At 37.7% G+C, this 14,408-nt stretch overlaps 1 protein-coding gene across 3 annotated transcripts in view; it reads right to left on the bottom strand.

The window, feature by feature from the left end:
• Positions 1–14,408, bottom strand: part of vldlr (very low density lipoprotein receptor) — a 137,144-nt gene that overhangs the window by 31,761 nt on the left and 90,975 nt on the right. For all 3 annotated transcript variants that reach the window (XM_041226143.1, XM_041226153.1, XM_041226163.1), the window contains 4 exons: positions 12,759–12,983; positions 9,989–10,107; positions 1,085–1,224; positions 13–154 (listed from right to left, as the gene is read on the bottom strand). In XM_041226143.1, coding sequence (XP_041082077.1) covers positions 13–154; positions 1,085–1,224; positions 9,989–10,107; positions 12,759–12,983 — 626 coding nt within the window. The remainder of the gene's footprint in view (positions 1–12; positions 155–1,084; positions 1,225–9,988; positions 10,108–12,758; positions 12,984–14,408) is intronic.

The following is a 14,408-nucleotide window of genomic DNA, read 5'->3' as shown; positions in this document are numbered from 1 at the left end:
AGTTTGACCAACCTGAAAGTTGTATAAGCTCATGATAAACAATAATGTCCTGTGGTTCATTCAGGTTGTTAGCCAGAGTCATCACATCTGCTCCTGTAAATTTATTCGCACCAAAGATGGCTTCATTCTCACCATCTGTCCAGAAAACTCGATCCTGCAAAAGACATACTTCAGAACCACATGGTTGTAGAACAACAACTTGAGCATTCATACAAATCGGAAAGTTCTAAAATTGGCAGGGGTGGGGGTGAATACTAAGACAATTTTTAGAATACCATTTTATCTTGATTACTCTTTTTTGGTTGATTACTCTTTTCATCTGAACAATCTCTTCTACTGTCTGTGGACGAGTGCAATGTGTCTGTACAGCACTTTTTGATCAAGCAGTTACTATCTAGCAGTTGTAACATTTTGGGGCTAAATTTCAATACTAGCTCTACAAGTCACAGTATCTCAATTTGCAGCCATAATAGGTCTGTGGTCAATCTCATAGTCACCAAAAATGAAGGCACTACCTTATGATTCCTGACTATTTAGAACATATTTAGCCAGGAACAAAATAGGATTTGGAGAGACTAGATCTAGCACAGCACAAGAGGGCAGAGAAATTAATATGGGTGTGTATATTTAGGTTCACAGTGATATGATGAATGAGATGGGAGAACAGAACTAAGCATCCCAAAGTACGATACACCGCCCCCCCAGTCTGCTGAAAGTGGCAATAACTGCTTTGTGTAAAAGAATACAAATACTTCTTCCTACTGATCTTTTCAGTTTTCTGCATCATGGGAGACACGAGAGAAACAAGACTGATTTGTGCTTCAAATTTAAAGTAAATAGTTTTGATGGAGATTTCCAAAACAGCTGGAGATGCAAGTAAAACCCTTGCCCGCATTTGACAGAAACTGAATCCTGACTACTCCCAAATCAAATGCGTTTCTCAAAACCAAGCCTTTGCCCAGCTTCACTAAATCAATGATCCAATCATTCTACTTTTTATACAACCCTGGCATTGCCAAGGCCACTGAAGATGGTACAAAAAATAAGATACATTACAGGATATTAACTGGTCGGAGTCATTTACCTCAAATACTGTGAGAGCAAAGGGGTGAGCAAGATACTCTTGTGACTGCAACACTGTTCTGCGGTTTTCACCATTCAGATCCACACTGGAAAGCATGTGCAGTTTGGAGTCCACCCAATATAGACGGCTTTTTACCAAGTCTGAAAGGAAGAAATAAAAAAACAAATTATACTTGATAAAAACAGCTCACATAGCAGTTATACTTGTATGTCTCGTTTTACATATGTGAAAGCACTTCATTCTGATGAAACTTGGTTTCGCACAAGTTAGAGTCTCAAACTGGGGGTATACAGGCACCAATGCACATCTTTACAGATTAACACCTAGGCCATAGTGACTCATGTTATTGATGGCCCAAAGTCTGGAGGCATACTTGCAGTTTGAGGCAGCTGCAGTGTTGAAGGAACTGTGTTGATGTGTTTAGCTGCATTTTATACAACACATCACCCCCGCAAAGTTTTCACATTTTGTTGGCACCTGAGCATACTATGACGCTTTCAAATTAGACTTCACATATAGAATCTACACAAACTACTCCACATTGAGAAATTAAATTTTGGAAAATAAAACAAGATTTACAGAGAAATAGATTAATCTCGGTTGCATAAGTATTCAACCCCTTTACTACTGAAGACCTAAAATCAGCTCAGGGGCAAAATTACTTGTTTATAAAAAAAGGTCACAAAATTAGTGAAATAGTTTCAGCCTGTGTCTAATCAAAGTGGTTTAACCAAGATAATTTCCCTCTGGTATATCAGGGTTCAATATTAACCACGGCCCAGCGGCCTGGTAGAGCGCGCAGTTTGGCTGGTAGTTATGAAGCACCACAGCCCCAACTGGGCTGGTAACATTTAACTGTATAATGTATGTAGTATAGTCCACATGGCTTCTGTTTTATGAATGCATGAAAATAGGTCAGCGTGCCAAAAAGCTAATAATGGCTTAACTGAACTAGTCTGAACTTTCCCACCCCACGTCACATTTGTTGTACAGTCAGCACCTGAGACTCCGTTCTGAAGTGCAGTTGGTAATACTTTAGACATGGCAATTTTTTTTTTTTTTTTTTTTTTTTTTTTTTACAACTAAGCAATGAACTGCACCAATAAGCCACATGTAATTATAAAGAAACAAATTGATAAAGACAAAAATAGAGTGGAGTGGAAGAAAGACTGGCTTCATGATGACAGTGAAACAAATGTCAAGTTACCCAGACTTGCAAATAAAACAGCAGCTTTTGTTGGGAATTCAACATTTAGTTGCCCTCATATCCAGTCTCACAGTAATAGTTCGCAAGATAGCAGGTGTTTGTCTGCTGCTTTGACTGCAGTGAGAGAAAAAATAAAAGATAAATGAACCGATGGATACCCAGGTACAGCACGTGGAAACTGGACAACGGGATCGAATTGTCTAATGTTTTGATTTTGGATACAAGATCAGAAATGCCATTCACAATCGTTACAGGACTCCTTCATATCAGCAGTAAAATTGGTGCTCACTTGGGAGAGGCTATAACGATCTGAGAATGATTATTTTGTATTATGATTGTTTGAATAGTGTTTCCTATTATGGATTAGTATACATCAGTTAGCCTTTTAGTGTTGCTAACAGCTCTGTTGTGAGTTTTTGTAAAAGAGTATCATTTGTACACATACATTTTCAAATCTTGAATACAGTATTTTCATTTTCTGACAAGCATGCAAATGCGTGCTTGTCAATGGCTGAAATAACTACAAATAGCCTTTCAATATATAGTTCGCTTACCCACTTTGCGTGGGCTCTTTGCTTACCATACACATTAAACACAGAAATTAAAAACCATCATGAAAGACTATGCAAGCTAAAGTTGTTTTTTCTTCTCCCTATAGGATTTTTCATAATGCAGTTTGCAAGTGCACTCTTGCTTGTTTATATGGTGTGTGAAATGCAGGTTTACAATATCCTGCAAGGCAATATCTATGTATTGCTCCAGTTTTTAATGTAGCAGGTTTTAGATTCTTACACATTGCTGTGGAAGAAAGCACTGGGGAGCACTTTGCTAATTTAATGAATACATTCTGAATGCCTACAGTAGGATAATGCAGTTTACCCAATTCTGTAAGCTTTGCCTGATGTTGACATTAAACAAAGTAATTAAATAAAAATAAAATTAAATAGGTTTTACTATTTTGTGAGTTTGGCAAGATTTTGGTGTCAAAGTTTCTACCAGAGCTTCAGTTTCTCGCACTGTCCTTGTAGTTTAGGATTACCAGATTTCCACAGTGAAATAAGATAAAATAGTTTATAAATTAAATCAGGTAAATTGCAGATAACGAACTAATTTTATTTTTATATTGTCATCTAGTCAAAGCATGTTAAATGTACAAAAAGCCAGATTAAAAAAAACAAAAAAAACAAACAAAACAGCTATTACCATTTAAACATATGGTATACACAATCAGAATAGTTAAATAATTCATAAATTGTTTATTTTATTTTTGAATGGCGCTAACACACAACCTAATACATTACTCTGCTATTAACTTGCAGAGCAGGGTGATACAGTGGACATGCTTTATTCACTGGTTGCTCTACCGATGAGACTATGTGCTCACTGAACTGTTGTTAAACAGACTGAGAAAAAACACCGGTGAGATTCACCTTAAAACAATGTGGACAGTGGGCAGACTAAATTAGAGGACAAGAATACTGTAAAATCAAAAAGTAATAAAAGTCCTACCAAATCCCATAATTTAGGAACTTTTCAACCTTTAAATTAAAGCAAAAATGAAGCTGTTTTTATTTAGTGGTCACCAATTATTTATTTTTTCTCTCAATTTGGAATAGCCAATTATTTTTAGGCTCAGCTCACTGCTACCACCCCTGCACTGACTTGGAGTGGTGAAGATTAATACGCGCTGTCCTTCACTTCTTTTCATTCTGCAGGCCCACCATGCAGCCACCTCAGAGCTAGTGTCAGGAGGACAACGAAGCTCTGGGCAGCTTGCAGGCAAGCCTGCAGGGACCTAGCCAGACTACAGGGGTGTGTGGTGACGTTTGAACAATTCTAGTACTAGTTGCCATATTTAATGGCACCAACTGTTTTAATCCAGTCACCAGTGGATGTACTTCTGGCTCACCAAATGCATTTGCAGCGGAGAACAAAACTATACACCAAATTTTGTACTTACTGGGCCAGTTAAAATTGTATCTGGGCCAGTAAAAACACTACCTCTCTGGCCCAAGGGGCCAGTAGTAAAAAGTCTAAACGTAGAGCCCTGTATATAAAGACTTAAGCTGCAACTCACACAGTGATCCAACAAAGCAACCAGGAAGACCAAGAAGCTTTCAAAACAGGAATAAAGTGGTAGAGAGCAGGAGAAGGGTACAAGAAAATTTCAAAAGGCACCAATTATCCCTCTCAGCACAGTGAAGTCCATTACTAAGAATTAAGATGCATCATACCACCCAGACACTACTCCCAAAATGCAACAGCTGAGCAAGCAGGAAACAGATTCAGGATGTCACTCTGAAGCCAACAATGACCTTGTGAGATCTGAAAAGTTCTGTGTCTTGAGATGGGAGTCAGTGTTCACACATCAATAAGCGAGTCCTTACACAAAGCTGGCCTATATGGATGGGTGGCAAGAAAGCAGCAGCCATTACTCAAAAAGCTTCATCTTAAAGCATGTATGGAGTTTGTGAAAGAATGTAGATGGTACTGCAGACGTGGAAAAAGGTTCTGTATCAAAAGTAGAAACGCCCAAAACTCACTTAAGGAGAAAATATTGCAGCCCTTATGAACTCAAATGACAGATTTATTTTTCCAATGATTCAAGAACTTAAGTATCGGTACTTAATGTGGAGTTGGGGAAATGTGCACTGCTTTTACAAGACTGGGTGGGGGGGTAACTACCCACACGTTGTGTTGAACTGCACTGTTTAGTCCATCTAATGTAATAAATTTACAGATACTGACCAAGCATCAGATGCATTTAACCTGTGAAAGCACGTTCACGGACAAGTCATAACAAAAACATGCTTGACAGGCTTTACACAAGCGTTTAAGCTGTACTGCTGTAGCTGGAATACCGGTTTCAGTAAAAATATGCCCATCTGTGACCAAATGAGTTGGTTAAATTAAAAAAACAAAATAAATGTCCAAATACACAAAGCTCACCCTCCTTTCAAGGGTCTAAGCTTCACTACCGAACATAAGTGAAACATTAAAACAGAGCAACTTATTCAGCACAAGTGAGAAAAAAAGTGGTGTGGGCCCAACACTATTTTTTTTTTTTAAATGATTTTGTATTTCCTTCTCCAGGCCCGCCTTCAGGGCAGTGGGCCCTGGGATTTTCTCCAGCAAATCTGTGGGCCTGGCTGGAAGTGTACAAATATTGTTCTGGTAGTATAAATACATATTTTCATTTATATTTTGCCAGATTCTTGCTACACCGATCTCCTGAACACTTAAAAAGGATACGTTTTGTGGGGTACTCATACTTGTAAGCACAATTTCTGCGCTCTTTTGCCACCTGGTGGCACGACTAATATCTCTCTTCCACTGCACAACCAAGCCGCACTGGGGCCATACCGAGCCCTCATGGTGCGGGTTAACAGAGCCTGGGTTGTTTTTCCCCCCACTGCAGAGCCAAGCCGTGCTACAGACGTCACACAAAGAAAGACAGCTGTTACTAATTAACACAGGTTTGCCAAAAGACTTGTAAACAAATGGTTAAATAGACAATTGGTACTGATATCTTGCATCGTTATATTTAAATATTTAAGAATTTTACACAAATAATCCCAATTTTACCGATTATAAAATACTTGTTCAATCAGTGCTGTTGAAGGGGAAAAAGGTTTTTAAATACGATTTGCCAAAAGATATCCTTGTTTAAGGATAGTTTTTTTTTCTAGTTTGGGTGCTTTTTATACATATTTACAAAAAATTTTTAAAGCTGTGCAAGCGTAATGAGCCATAATTGTATGTATGGTACAGCTGGATTTTGTTTTACTATTTGTGTAAATAAGTTTAGAAAGTTTATTTTCTGCATTTACTTTCTTTATATTAGTATAATAAGTAAAAAGGTCAAGGATGAGAAATTTGGTAGAATTGTGTTGGAGTGTGCGAGTTAAGTCTACCATTTACCGCAGTTAAACGAGGCAGTCTTCCCAGCGACAGCGAGTGGAAGCGACAGCGAGTGGGAGAAGTACAGGCGTGGCAAAGTACAGAGCAGTTTCGAAGCAGAAAGGAGAAATTGCATCTTGAATTGCTTTAATCAGAAAACAGAGGACATTGGGGAAACACAGCCGCGTGTGTTTTTCTGATAACAAACAAGCTGAAACTCGGAGCAGCTGATTCAAATTCAGCGCCGTTTTGAGACACGGGCGAGGGGAGGAGCCGACAGCACAGCAGAACAACGCAGTTAAACGAGGCAGTCTTCCCAGCGACAGCGAGTGGGAGAAGTACAGCGTGGAAAAGTACAGAGCAGTTTCGAAGCAGTTTGAAAGCAGGTTGACGGCTGCAGAAGAAACTAAACTTCAAAAAAAAAAACCCTCAACATGGTCTTCAAGCCTGTAATCTGTGACACCTGCTTGATGTGGGAAATCCGAGAAAATAGGTAGGTAGGTGATAGGTGTTACAGAAACGTGGTTATCTGAGAGTGATGGGGACGAATATAATATTTGTGGGTATACACTGTATAGGAAAGACAGGCAGGACAGACGAGGAGGAGGGGTAGCGCTATACATAAGAAACAGTCTAGAAGCCCAGGTGTTAAACCTGGACAAAGAAAATAAAACCGAATCAATATGGGTCAGAATAACAGACAAAAATTCAAAAGGCACAATAGGAGCATGCTATAGACCGCCAGATTCAGATGATGAGCACAATAATCTGTTATACAATGACATTAGAAATGTGTGTAGCAAAGGAGAAGCCATACTAATGGGGGATTTCAACTTCCCCCAAATAAAATGGGAAAACCCGGTGGGTAGCGCGAAGGATGAAATAGAAATGGTGGAAATGACAAATGACTGCTTCCTAACACAATTTGTGAAGGCACCCACTAGAGGGGAGGCATGCCTTGATTTAGTCTTTTCAAATAACGAAGATAGAATAACTAAAACAGAGGTCAGAGAACCACTGGCAAACTCAGACCACAACATGGTCTCATTTGAAGTGTTTTTTAAATCCCCAAAAGTAATGACTAAAGCTAAGGTTTACAATTTTAGAAAAGCAAACTATGAAGGTATGAAACAGAGACTAACAGAAGTAGATTGGAGTAAAATAGAGAAAACACCCACAGAAGGATGGTTGTTCTTCAAAAACGTAGTACTAGAGGCGCAAAACAATTACATCCCTAAAGTAGACAAATCTAAATGTAAAACTAAATTGCCAAAATGGTTTAATAGATCAATTAAAAAAAATATTCAGCGAAAAAAAAGGCACTTTACAGAGCATTAAAAAAGGACCAAAAAGAAAGTACGCAGAAAGAGTACACAGAACTGCAAACGCAAGTCAAAAAGGAAGTTAGAAAGGCCAAGAGAGAAATAGAAATGAACATTGCTAAGGGAGCTAAAACCAATTCCAAAATGTTTTTCCAATATTACAACAGCAAGAGAACATTCAAAGAGGAGATTAAATGTTTAAGAGATACAAATGGCAAAATCATAGAGGAAGAAAAAAAAAATAGCAAATATGTTAAATGATTACTTTTCACAAGTTTTTACAAAGGAAGATACTGACAACATGCCCCACATGTCATCCAGTTCCTATCCAGTTTTAAATAACTTTAGCATAACTGAGGCAGAAGTGTTAAAGGGACTAGGAGCTCTTAAAATAAACAAATCCCCTGGGCCGGATGAGATCCTCCCAGTAGTACTCAAAGAAATGAAAGAAGTAATTTACAAACCGCTAACCAAGATCATGCAGCAGTCTCTTGACACAGGGGTGGTACCGACAGACTGGAAAATTGCAAACGTAATACCGATCCACAAAAAGGGAAACAAAACTGAACCAGGTAACTACAGACCAGTAAGCCTGACTTCTATTATATGCAAACTTATGGAAACTATAATAAGATCCAAAATGGAAAATTACCTATATGGTAACAGGGTCCTGGGAGACAGTCAACATGGTTTTAGGAAAGGGAGATCGTGTCTAACTAACTTGCTTGATTTTTTTGAGGATGCAACATCGATAATGGATAATTGCAAAGCATATGACATGGTTTATTTAGATTTCCAGAAAGCTTTTGACAAAGTCCCGCACAAAAGATTAATTCTCAAACTGAACGCAGTTGGGATTCAAGGAAACACATGTACATGGATTAGGGAGTGGTTAACATGTAGAAAACAGAAAGTACTGATTAGAGGAAAAACCTCAGAATGGAGTGTGGTAACCAGCGGTGTACCACAGGGATCAGTATTAGGTCCTCTGCTATTCCTAATCTACATTAATGATTTAGATTCTGGTATAGTAAGCAAACTTGTTAAATTTGCAGACGACACAAAAGTAGGAGGAGTGGCAAACACTGTTGCAGCAGCAAAGGTCATTCAAAATGATCTAGACAACATTCAGAACTGGGCAGACACATGGCAAATGACATTTAATAGAGAAAAGTGTAAGGTACTGCACGCAGGAAATAAAAATGTACATTATAAATATCATATGGGAGATATTGAAATTGGAGAAGGAATCTATGAAAAAGACCTAGGAGTTTCTGTTGACTCAGAAATGTCTTCATCTAGGCAATGTGGGGAAGCTATAAAAAAGGCTAACAAGATACTCGGATACATTGTGAAAAGTGTTGAATTTAAATCAAGGGAAGTAATGTTAAAACTGTACAATGCACTAGTAAGACCTCATCTTGAATATTGTGTGCAGTTCTGGTCACCTCGCTATAAAAAAGATATTGCTGCTCTAGAAAGAGTGCAAAGAAGAGCGACCAGAATTATTCCGGGCTTAAAAGGCATGTCATATGCAGACAGGCTAAAAGAATTGAATCTGTTCAGTCTTGAACAAAGAAGACTACGTGGCGACCTAATTCAAGCATTCAAAATTCTAAAAGGTATTGACAGTGTCGACGCAAGGGACTTTTTCAGCCTGAAAAAAGAAACAAGGACCAGGGGTCACAAATGGAGTTTAGAAAAAGGGGCATTCAGAACAGAAAATAGGAGACACTTTTTTACACAGAGAATTGTGAGGGTCTGGAATCAACTCCCCAGTAATGTTGTTGAAGCTGACACCCTGGGATCCTTCAAGAAGCTGCTTGATGAGATTTTGGGATCAATAAGCTACTAACAACCAAGCGAGCAAGATGGGCCGAATGGCCTCCTCTCGTTTGTAAACTTTCTTATGTTCTTATGTTCTTATGGGTTTACCCATTTGCTTCAAACCAAATCCAGGCAAACCTTTTGTCATTTGACACACAGATCTTCCTGAACACTTCTGCCACAGAGAAACTAGAGCCTGCACTTCCTCAGCATCCTATGGCTGTACTTTTCTGTCATCACAATTGCTGCCCGCTATGATTGTCATTTGTCTTTCTGGTGAACTGACAGATGCACAGTAACGACAAAAAATCCTTAACCCCCACCCCGGCAGGGCTTGGATGTCTCGTGAGGCCGGAGTTTCACGGTTTGGTTCTCGCTCAAATAGTCAATAGAAAAGCACTCGTACCCATACCAAGCCCTCACGAGTCTGATGTACCAGTGGAGGTGGTGTATAAAGTGCAGCTGATTTAAATGATCAGGAAAAAGGGATTGCAATGCTGTAACATTTTTACATCACTGCATTGCCATGAAACAGGCTGTTTTAGGCTTGACAGATTCCGTTATTTTACCTATCATTTGAAACCGCTCATGGCAGGTTTCAACAGACAAAAACGTAGAGACAAGGGATAGAATTAACCAACTACCTACCTAGTGCAATTCCATTGGGCCACTGAATGTCTGTCATCACCAGGACCTGACGGTCTACTCCATTCATCCCAGCTTTCTCAATTTTTGCTGGCTCACCCCAGTCTGACCAGTAGAGGAACCTTTTACATTTAAAAAAAAAAAAAAAAAAAAAAACACACCCCCCCACGGTCAAGGTTGTGTTGAACAATTGGGAGGGTCAAGTACAACCTATTGAAAAGAAAGCATGTTTAAACCCGATTCAAACAAGATTAATTCATAGAATTACAACTAACATTGTGTTAATGTTTACGTTTGCTTTAAAACTTCCAAAATACAAGGAACTTATATTGAAATTCCGATTCTGGCATAGCACTTTGGATTACACATTGTCATTTGTGCATTGTTATTATAGAAACCAGGATCCACATAATATCTAAAATGTTGAATTAGTTTGCACAGTTTATTTTTTATTGGTGAATGTTACTGGATCAAGTTGATGGTTGCTTTTAAAACAAACAAAAAAAAAGTCATATATACAAAACAATTCTATAAAATTTAATTTATAGTCGAGCTCCATTCCTGCAAATCCCATTGTCCTCTTTAAATGTTATCCAATACCTTCCAAATTGGGTACTGGTGCAACTGACACATGGCTTGTGAGTGCATTAATTATGACTAATAACATTAATTATAAAATTATATTTTGCCAAGATATCATTTCATAATGTTCATAAACTGAAGATACTTTGACTACTGGAGCCATTTCAGTGTAGCTACTAAATTGTATTATGGTAGTATTTGTTGCCATCGCATAAAATGCAGCATACCATTCCCATGGTTTTATGGTGCATTTACCAGTCTAGCTTGGTTTTCCACATTCCCATATCCTCACAAGCTTTGCAATACTTAATTAGGCTTGACTTCTGTTCCTATAGTATTATTGTAAACATTGTTGTATAAGTATTTTCTCTGCATTTTTGCGTGGCCCTTAAGGGGGGAGCAAAAAATACACAGGATGACGTGTGCGCCCGTGTGTCTAATATTAAAAACTACTGTACCAGTGCCTCAATGGAATTACTACAGCCACGGTTATGGCTCACACAAACTTGTCAACGACACTTATTTTTTCAGGATCTACAACACAGGTCACGTTGCCAGGTAGAAACACAAAACCACTGCTCTAAGTTTTAATTTGTTACTCTCAATATCCTTAGTAAAATGTTTATTTGAATAGAGTACTATGAATGAATTTTATATACTGTAACTTGTTCTACATGTCAGTGAGTGCAGTGGTACACTTGTAAAGTATATGTATAGCTTTGGTTCAGATTAACAAAATGAATGTATTTGTACAGCTGGAAATTTAATGCAATTGTACTGCACCATATGCAACAAATGTTTTGTTTACTGTTTTTTTTATTTATGCAAGCAGCACTGGTTTAATACTTTTTAAATTTGAATTAACACAACGAATGTGTAAAAGCCAATGCCACTGGAACTACTGTCCAAGTATGGTTTTGAGAAAAATGTTCAGTAAAAGCAAAAGATCTTGAAGTTGTTTTGAGTACTTGATAAGCTAAAATAAGTTAATACAGATGTGATGTACAACTTGATTTTATGGTCTCAATTACTTTACATTTTAGAAATATGAAGTTCAAAACAGCAACAAAAACACAAATTAAATGGAATAAAATGTTGCAAGCAAGGGTTATTTCAAAGCTAAATCTGTGCTGAGCATGTAAGAAATTGTAAAAAAGGTCTAACACAAAAATGTTGTTTTCCTAAAAATGTAGTCAAGGGGGAGGGGGGGCATGCCTTTTACACCAGTACAATGCTTTTTATGGTAACTAACTTAAACTTATTGATATTGTATGTATTTTAAATAGCTTTCTAAACGGAACAGGTCCATGTAAGAATAGCGTTAACTGAATAGGGAAAATGCAGGAAGCTACCCACTAATTTAAAGCACATACATGAATAAATGAATTAATTGGGAGACCAAAAGAAAAAACACACACCAAATGAAGTAACAAATACATGCATAAATAATTAGGGTGTTCAAAAGGAAATAAATCCCCCCCCCCCAAATTGCTGATTTATTATGCTAGGTCAGAATTGTTTCTGTACTACACATTGTTATTTACTTTTTTAAAGTAAATGTGGGCAGTGTACATCCTCAAAACAGATGGGGTCTCAAAAAAAAAAAAAAAAAAAAAAAAAATTAAAATCTATGGGCACATATTGCTGCAGATGTAAGCGCCATGTTCCATGCTGGCTTAGACCAAAAACACACATATGAATCTACCAGAGTGAGAAAGCTGTATGCTTGATGAGGATGCACTGATATCTACCCCACAGAGATTCAAAGTATTCTTTGCATAGGTATCCTTAAGCAATGCAGAACACTATCTCCAAAGATTTGTCATTTCATAAATTACTGTCGTTGCTAGTACAGTAACAGGCATGAACAAAAAAATTCATATAGCCGAACACTAGTATTAGTATTTTGCTTGGGGGGGGGGGGGGGGGGGGGGGGGGGGGGGGCAGGCACCACCACCACATGGGGCTGCAAGACTTTCAAATACATTAAACATTGGGAAATACATTAAACATTGGAAAAATCTGTCTATTGCCTACTCTTGTTGAAACAAAACACATTTTGTACAATTTACAATTATTTGCTGTCTAGTCACAAAGCCAAGTAAATATAAATACTTACAGTTCACTTTAATACAATAAAAAAGTGAATATAACCGATTTAATGTAAAAAATAAAAGCTTATAACAATTACCCCAACAGAGGATCAACAGCAACAGAGGCTGGCTCCTTCAGACCACTGTCAAACAGGATTTTCTTATTGGTGCCATTGAATGATGCAACAGAGATGGTTTTCGTGCCCAGGTCAGTCCAGTAGATGTTGTTGTAGATCCAGTCCACTGCAATCCCAACTGGTGTTTGTACATTATCAATAACCTTGATATGGTTGCTTACTTCATCCCGTTTATCTATTGAAGTCCTGAGATAAGAACACTTGTTACTACACCAGAAAATCCATACATACCAAAAGAATACATTTATTTGTTTATGTATGACGCAGATTAACCCAGTGGTTCTAAATCTGTGGTCAGCTGACCACTGGTGGTCCACCAGCTCCCTTCAGGTGGTCTGTGGAAACATTACATAATTACAGAAAGGAAGAGGCAGCATGGTTTATAGATCCCATTGCAAACCCAGTAATTGAGGCCTTAAAAACCCAGCTACAGAAGTAAGAAGGAAATGTATACATGGAGAATATCTCAAACACACACACATATTATATATATCACATATACATTATATATATATAATATATATATATATATGTATATATATATCTATTATAAATATATATATATTATATATATATATTATATATATATATATATTACCATATATAAATAGACGACAAGGTGAATCCAGGTGAAAGCTATGATCTTTATTGATGTAACCTGTGTAAAATCCACTTCAATCAGTTGTCGATGAAGGGGGTGACAGGTTAAAGGAGGTTTTTAAGCCTTGTCCCACAATTAAAAACTGGGAAAGCCTGTAACTCTGTACCTAACTGGTATGTGTGCCATTCAGAAAGTAAATGGGCAAGCAGGCCAGTGGTCAAAAATGGCTCATTGATGAAAGAGGCCAAAAGGAGGCTGACACTAATTGTGCAGTGTTAGTTCTATAGACATTGTTATCACAAATATTGCAAATGTCATGGACTTTGTTTTGTTCTTATGATATTATCAGGAATCTACATTGAAAGAACTTTAATTTGTCTAGCTTTGCCTAGAGATAACAATCAACCTAACACCTTGAATGCACCAGGCACTCGGGGGAAACAAAAGGCTAATCAAAATAACAGGAATTCAGAATAAAATCTGATTTAGCAAAAGTTATGGACGTTTTAAAAAAAAAGTTTCCCCTTTCCAGATTATGATAATAAACTAAAATCGGACAGAGGAAGGGGGGGGGGGGCAATCAATCAAGATTGCAAGCCCATCCGCAACAAAATACCAATCTGAGCATGCAGCGGGAAATTCAAATAATCTGTTTGAAAAGTATAAAACCCCTGCTTTAGCCCCAGCTTCTTACCGTCCCAGACCTGTGATAGCCACCTCTGCTATCCACTCAGACTTTTAAAAAAAAAAAAAAAAAAAAAAAAAAAAAAAACACACACACACAACAAGGCAGCACCTGGAGCCCTCCGTATTTATTCATCAAGGAACGCAAAAAGCGACTGCTTTTCAGGCTAGGTAACAATACTCAAATATCTATTCAGGTATTGTGTGACCCCTTGTGTCAGTATGTACTAGTATTTCTTTGGTAAATTGTTGTTTTAAACTTTAGTCCTCATTGTAATGCTTTTAATGTGACATTAATTGTGTAACTGATGTGTGATTTTAAAACT

The sequence above is a fragment of the Polyodon spathula genome, chromosome 2 (genome assembly GCF_017654505.1).
Source record: "Polyodon spathula isolate WHYD16114869_AA chromosome 2, ASM1765450v1, whole genome shotgun sequence".
NCBI classification, from domain to species: domain Eukaryota; kingdom Metazoa; phylum Chordata; class Actinopteri; order Acipenseriformes; family Polyodontidae; genus Polyodon; species Polyodon spathula.
The sequence above is the reverse complement of the archived record's forward strand: the minus strand, read 5'-3'. Positions and strand labels throughout refer to the sequence as shown.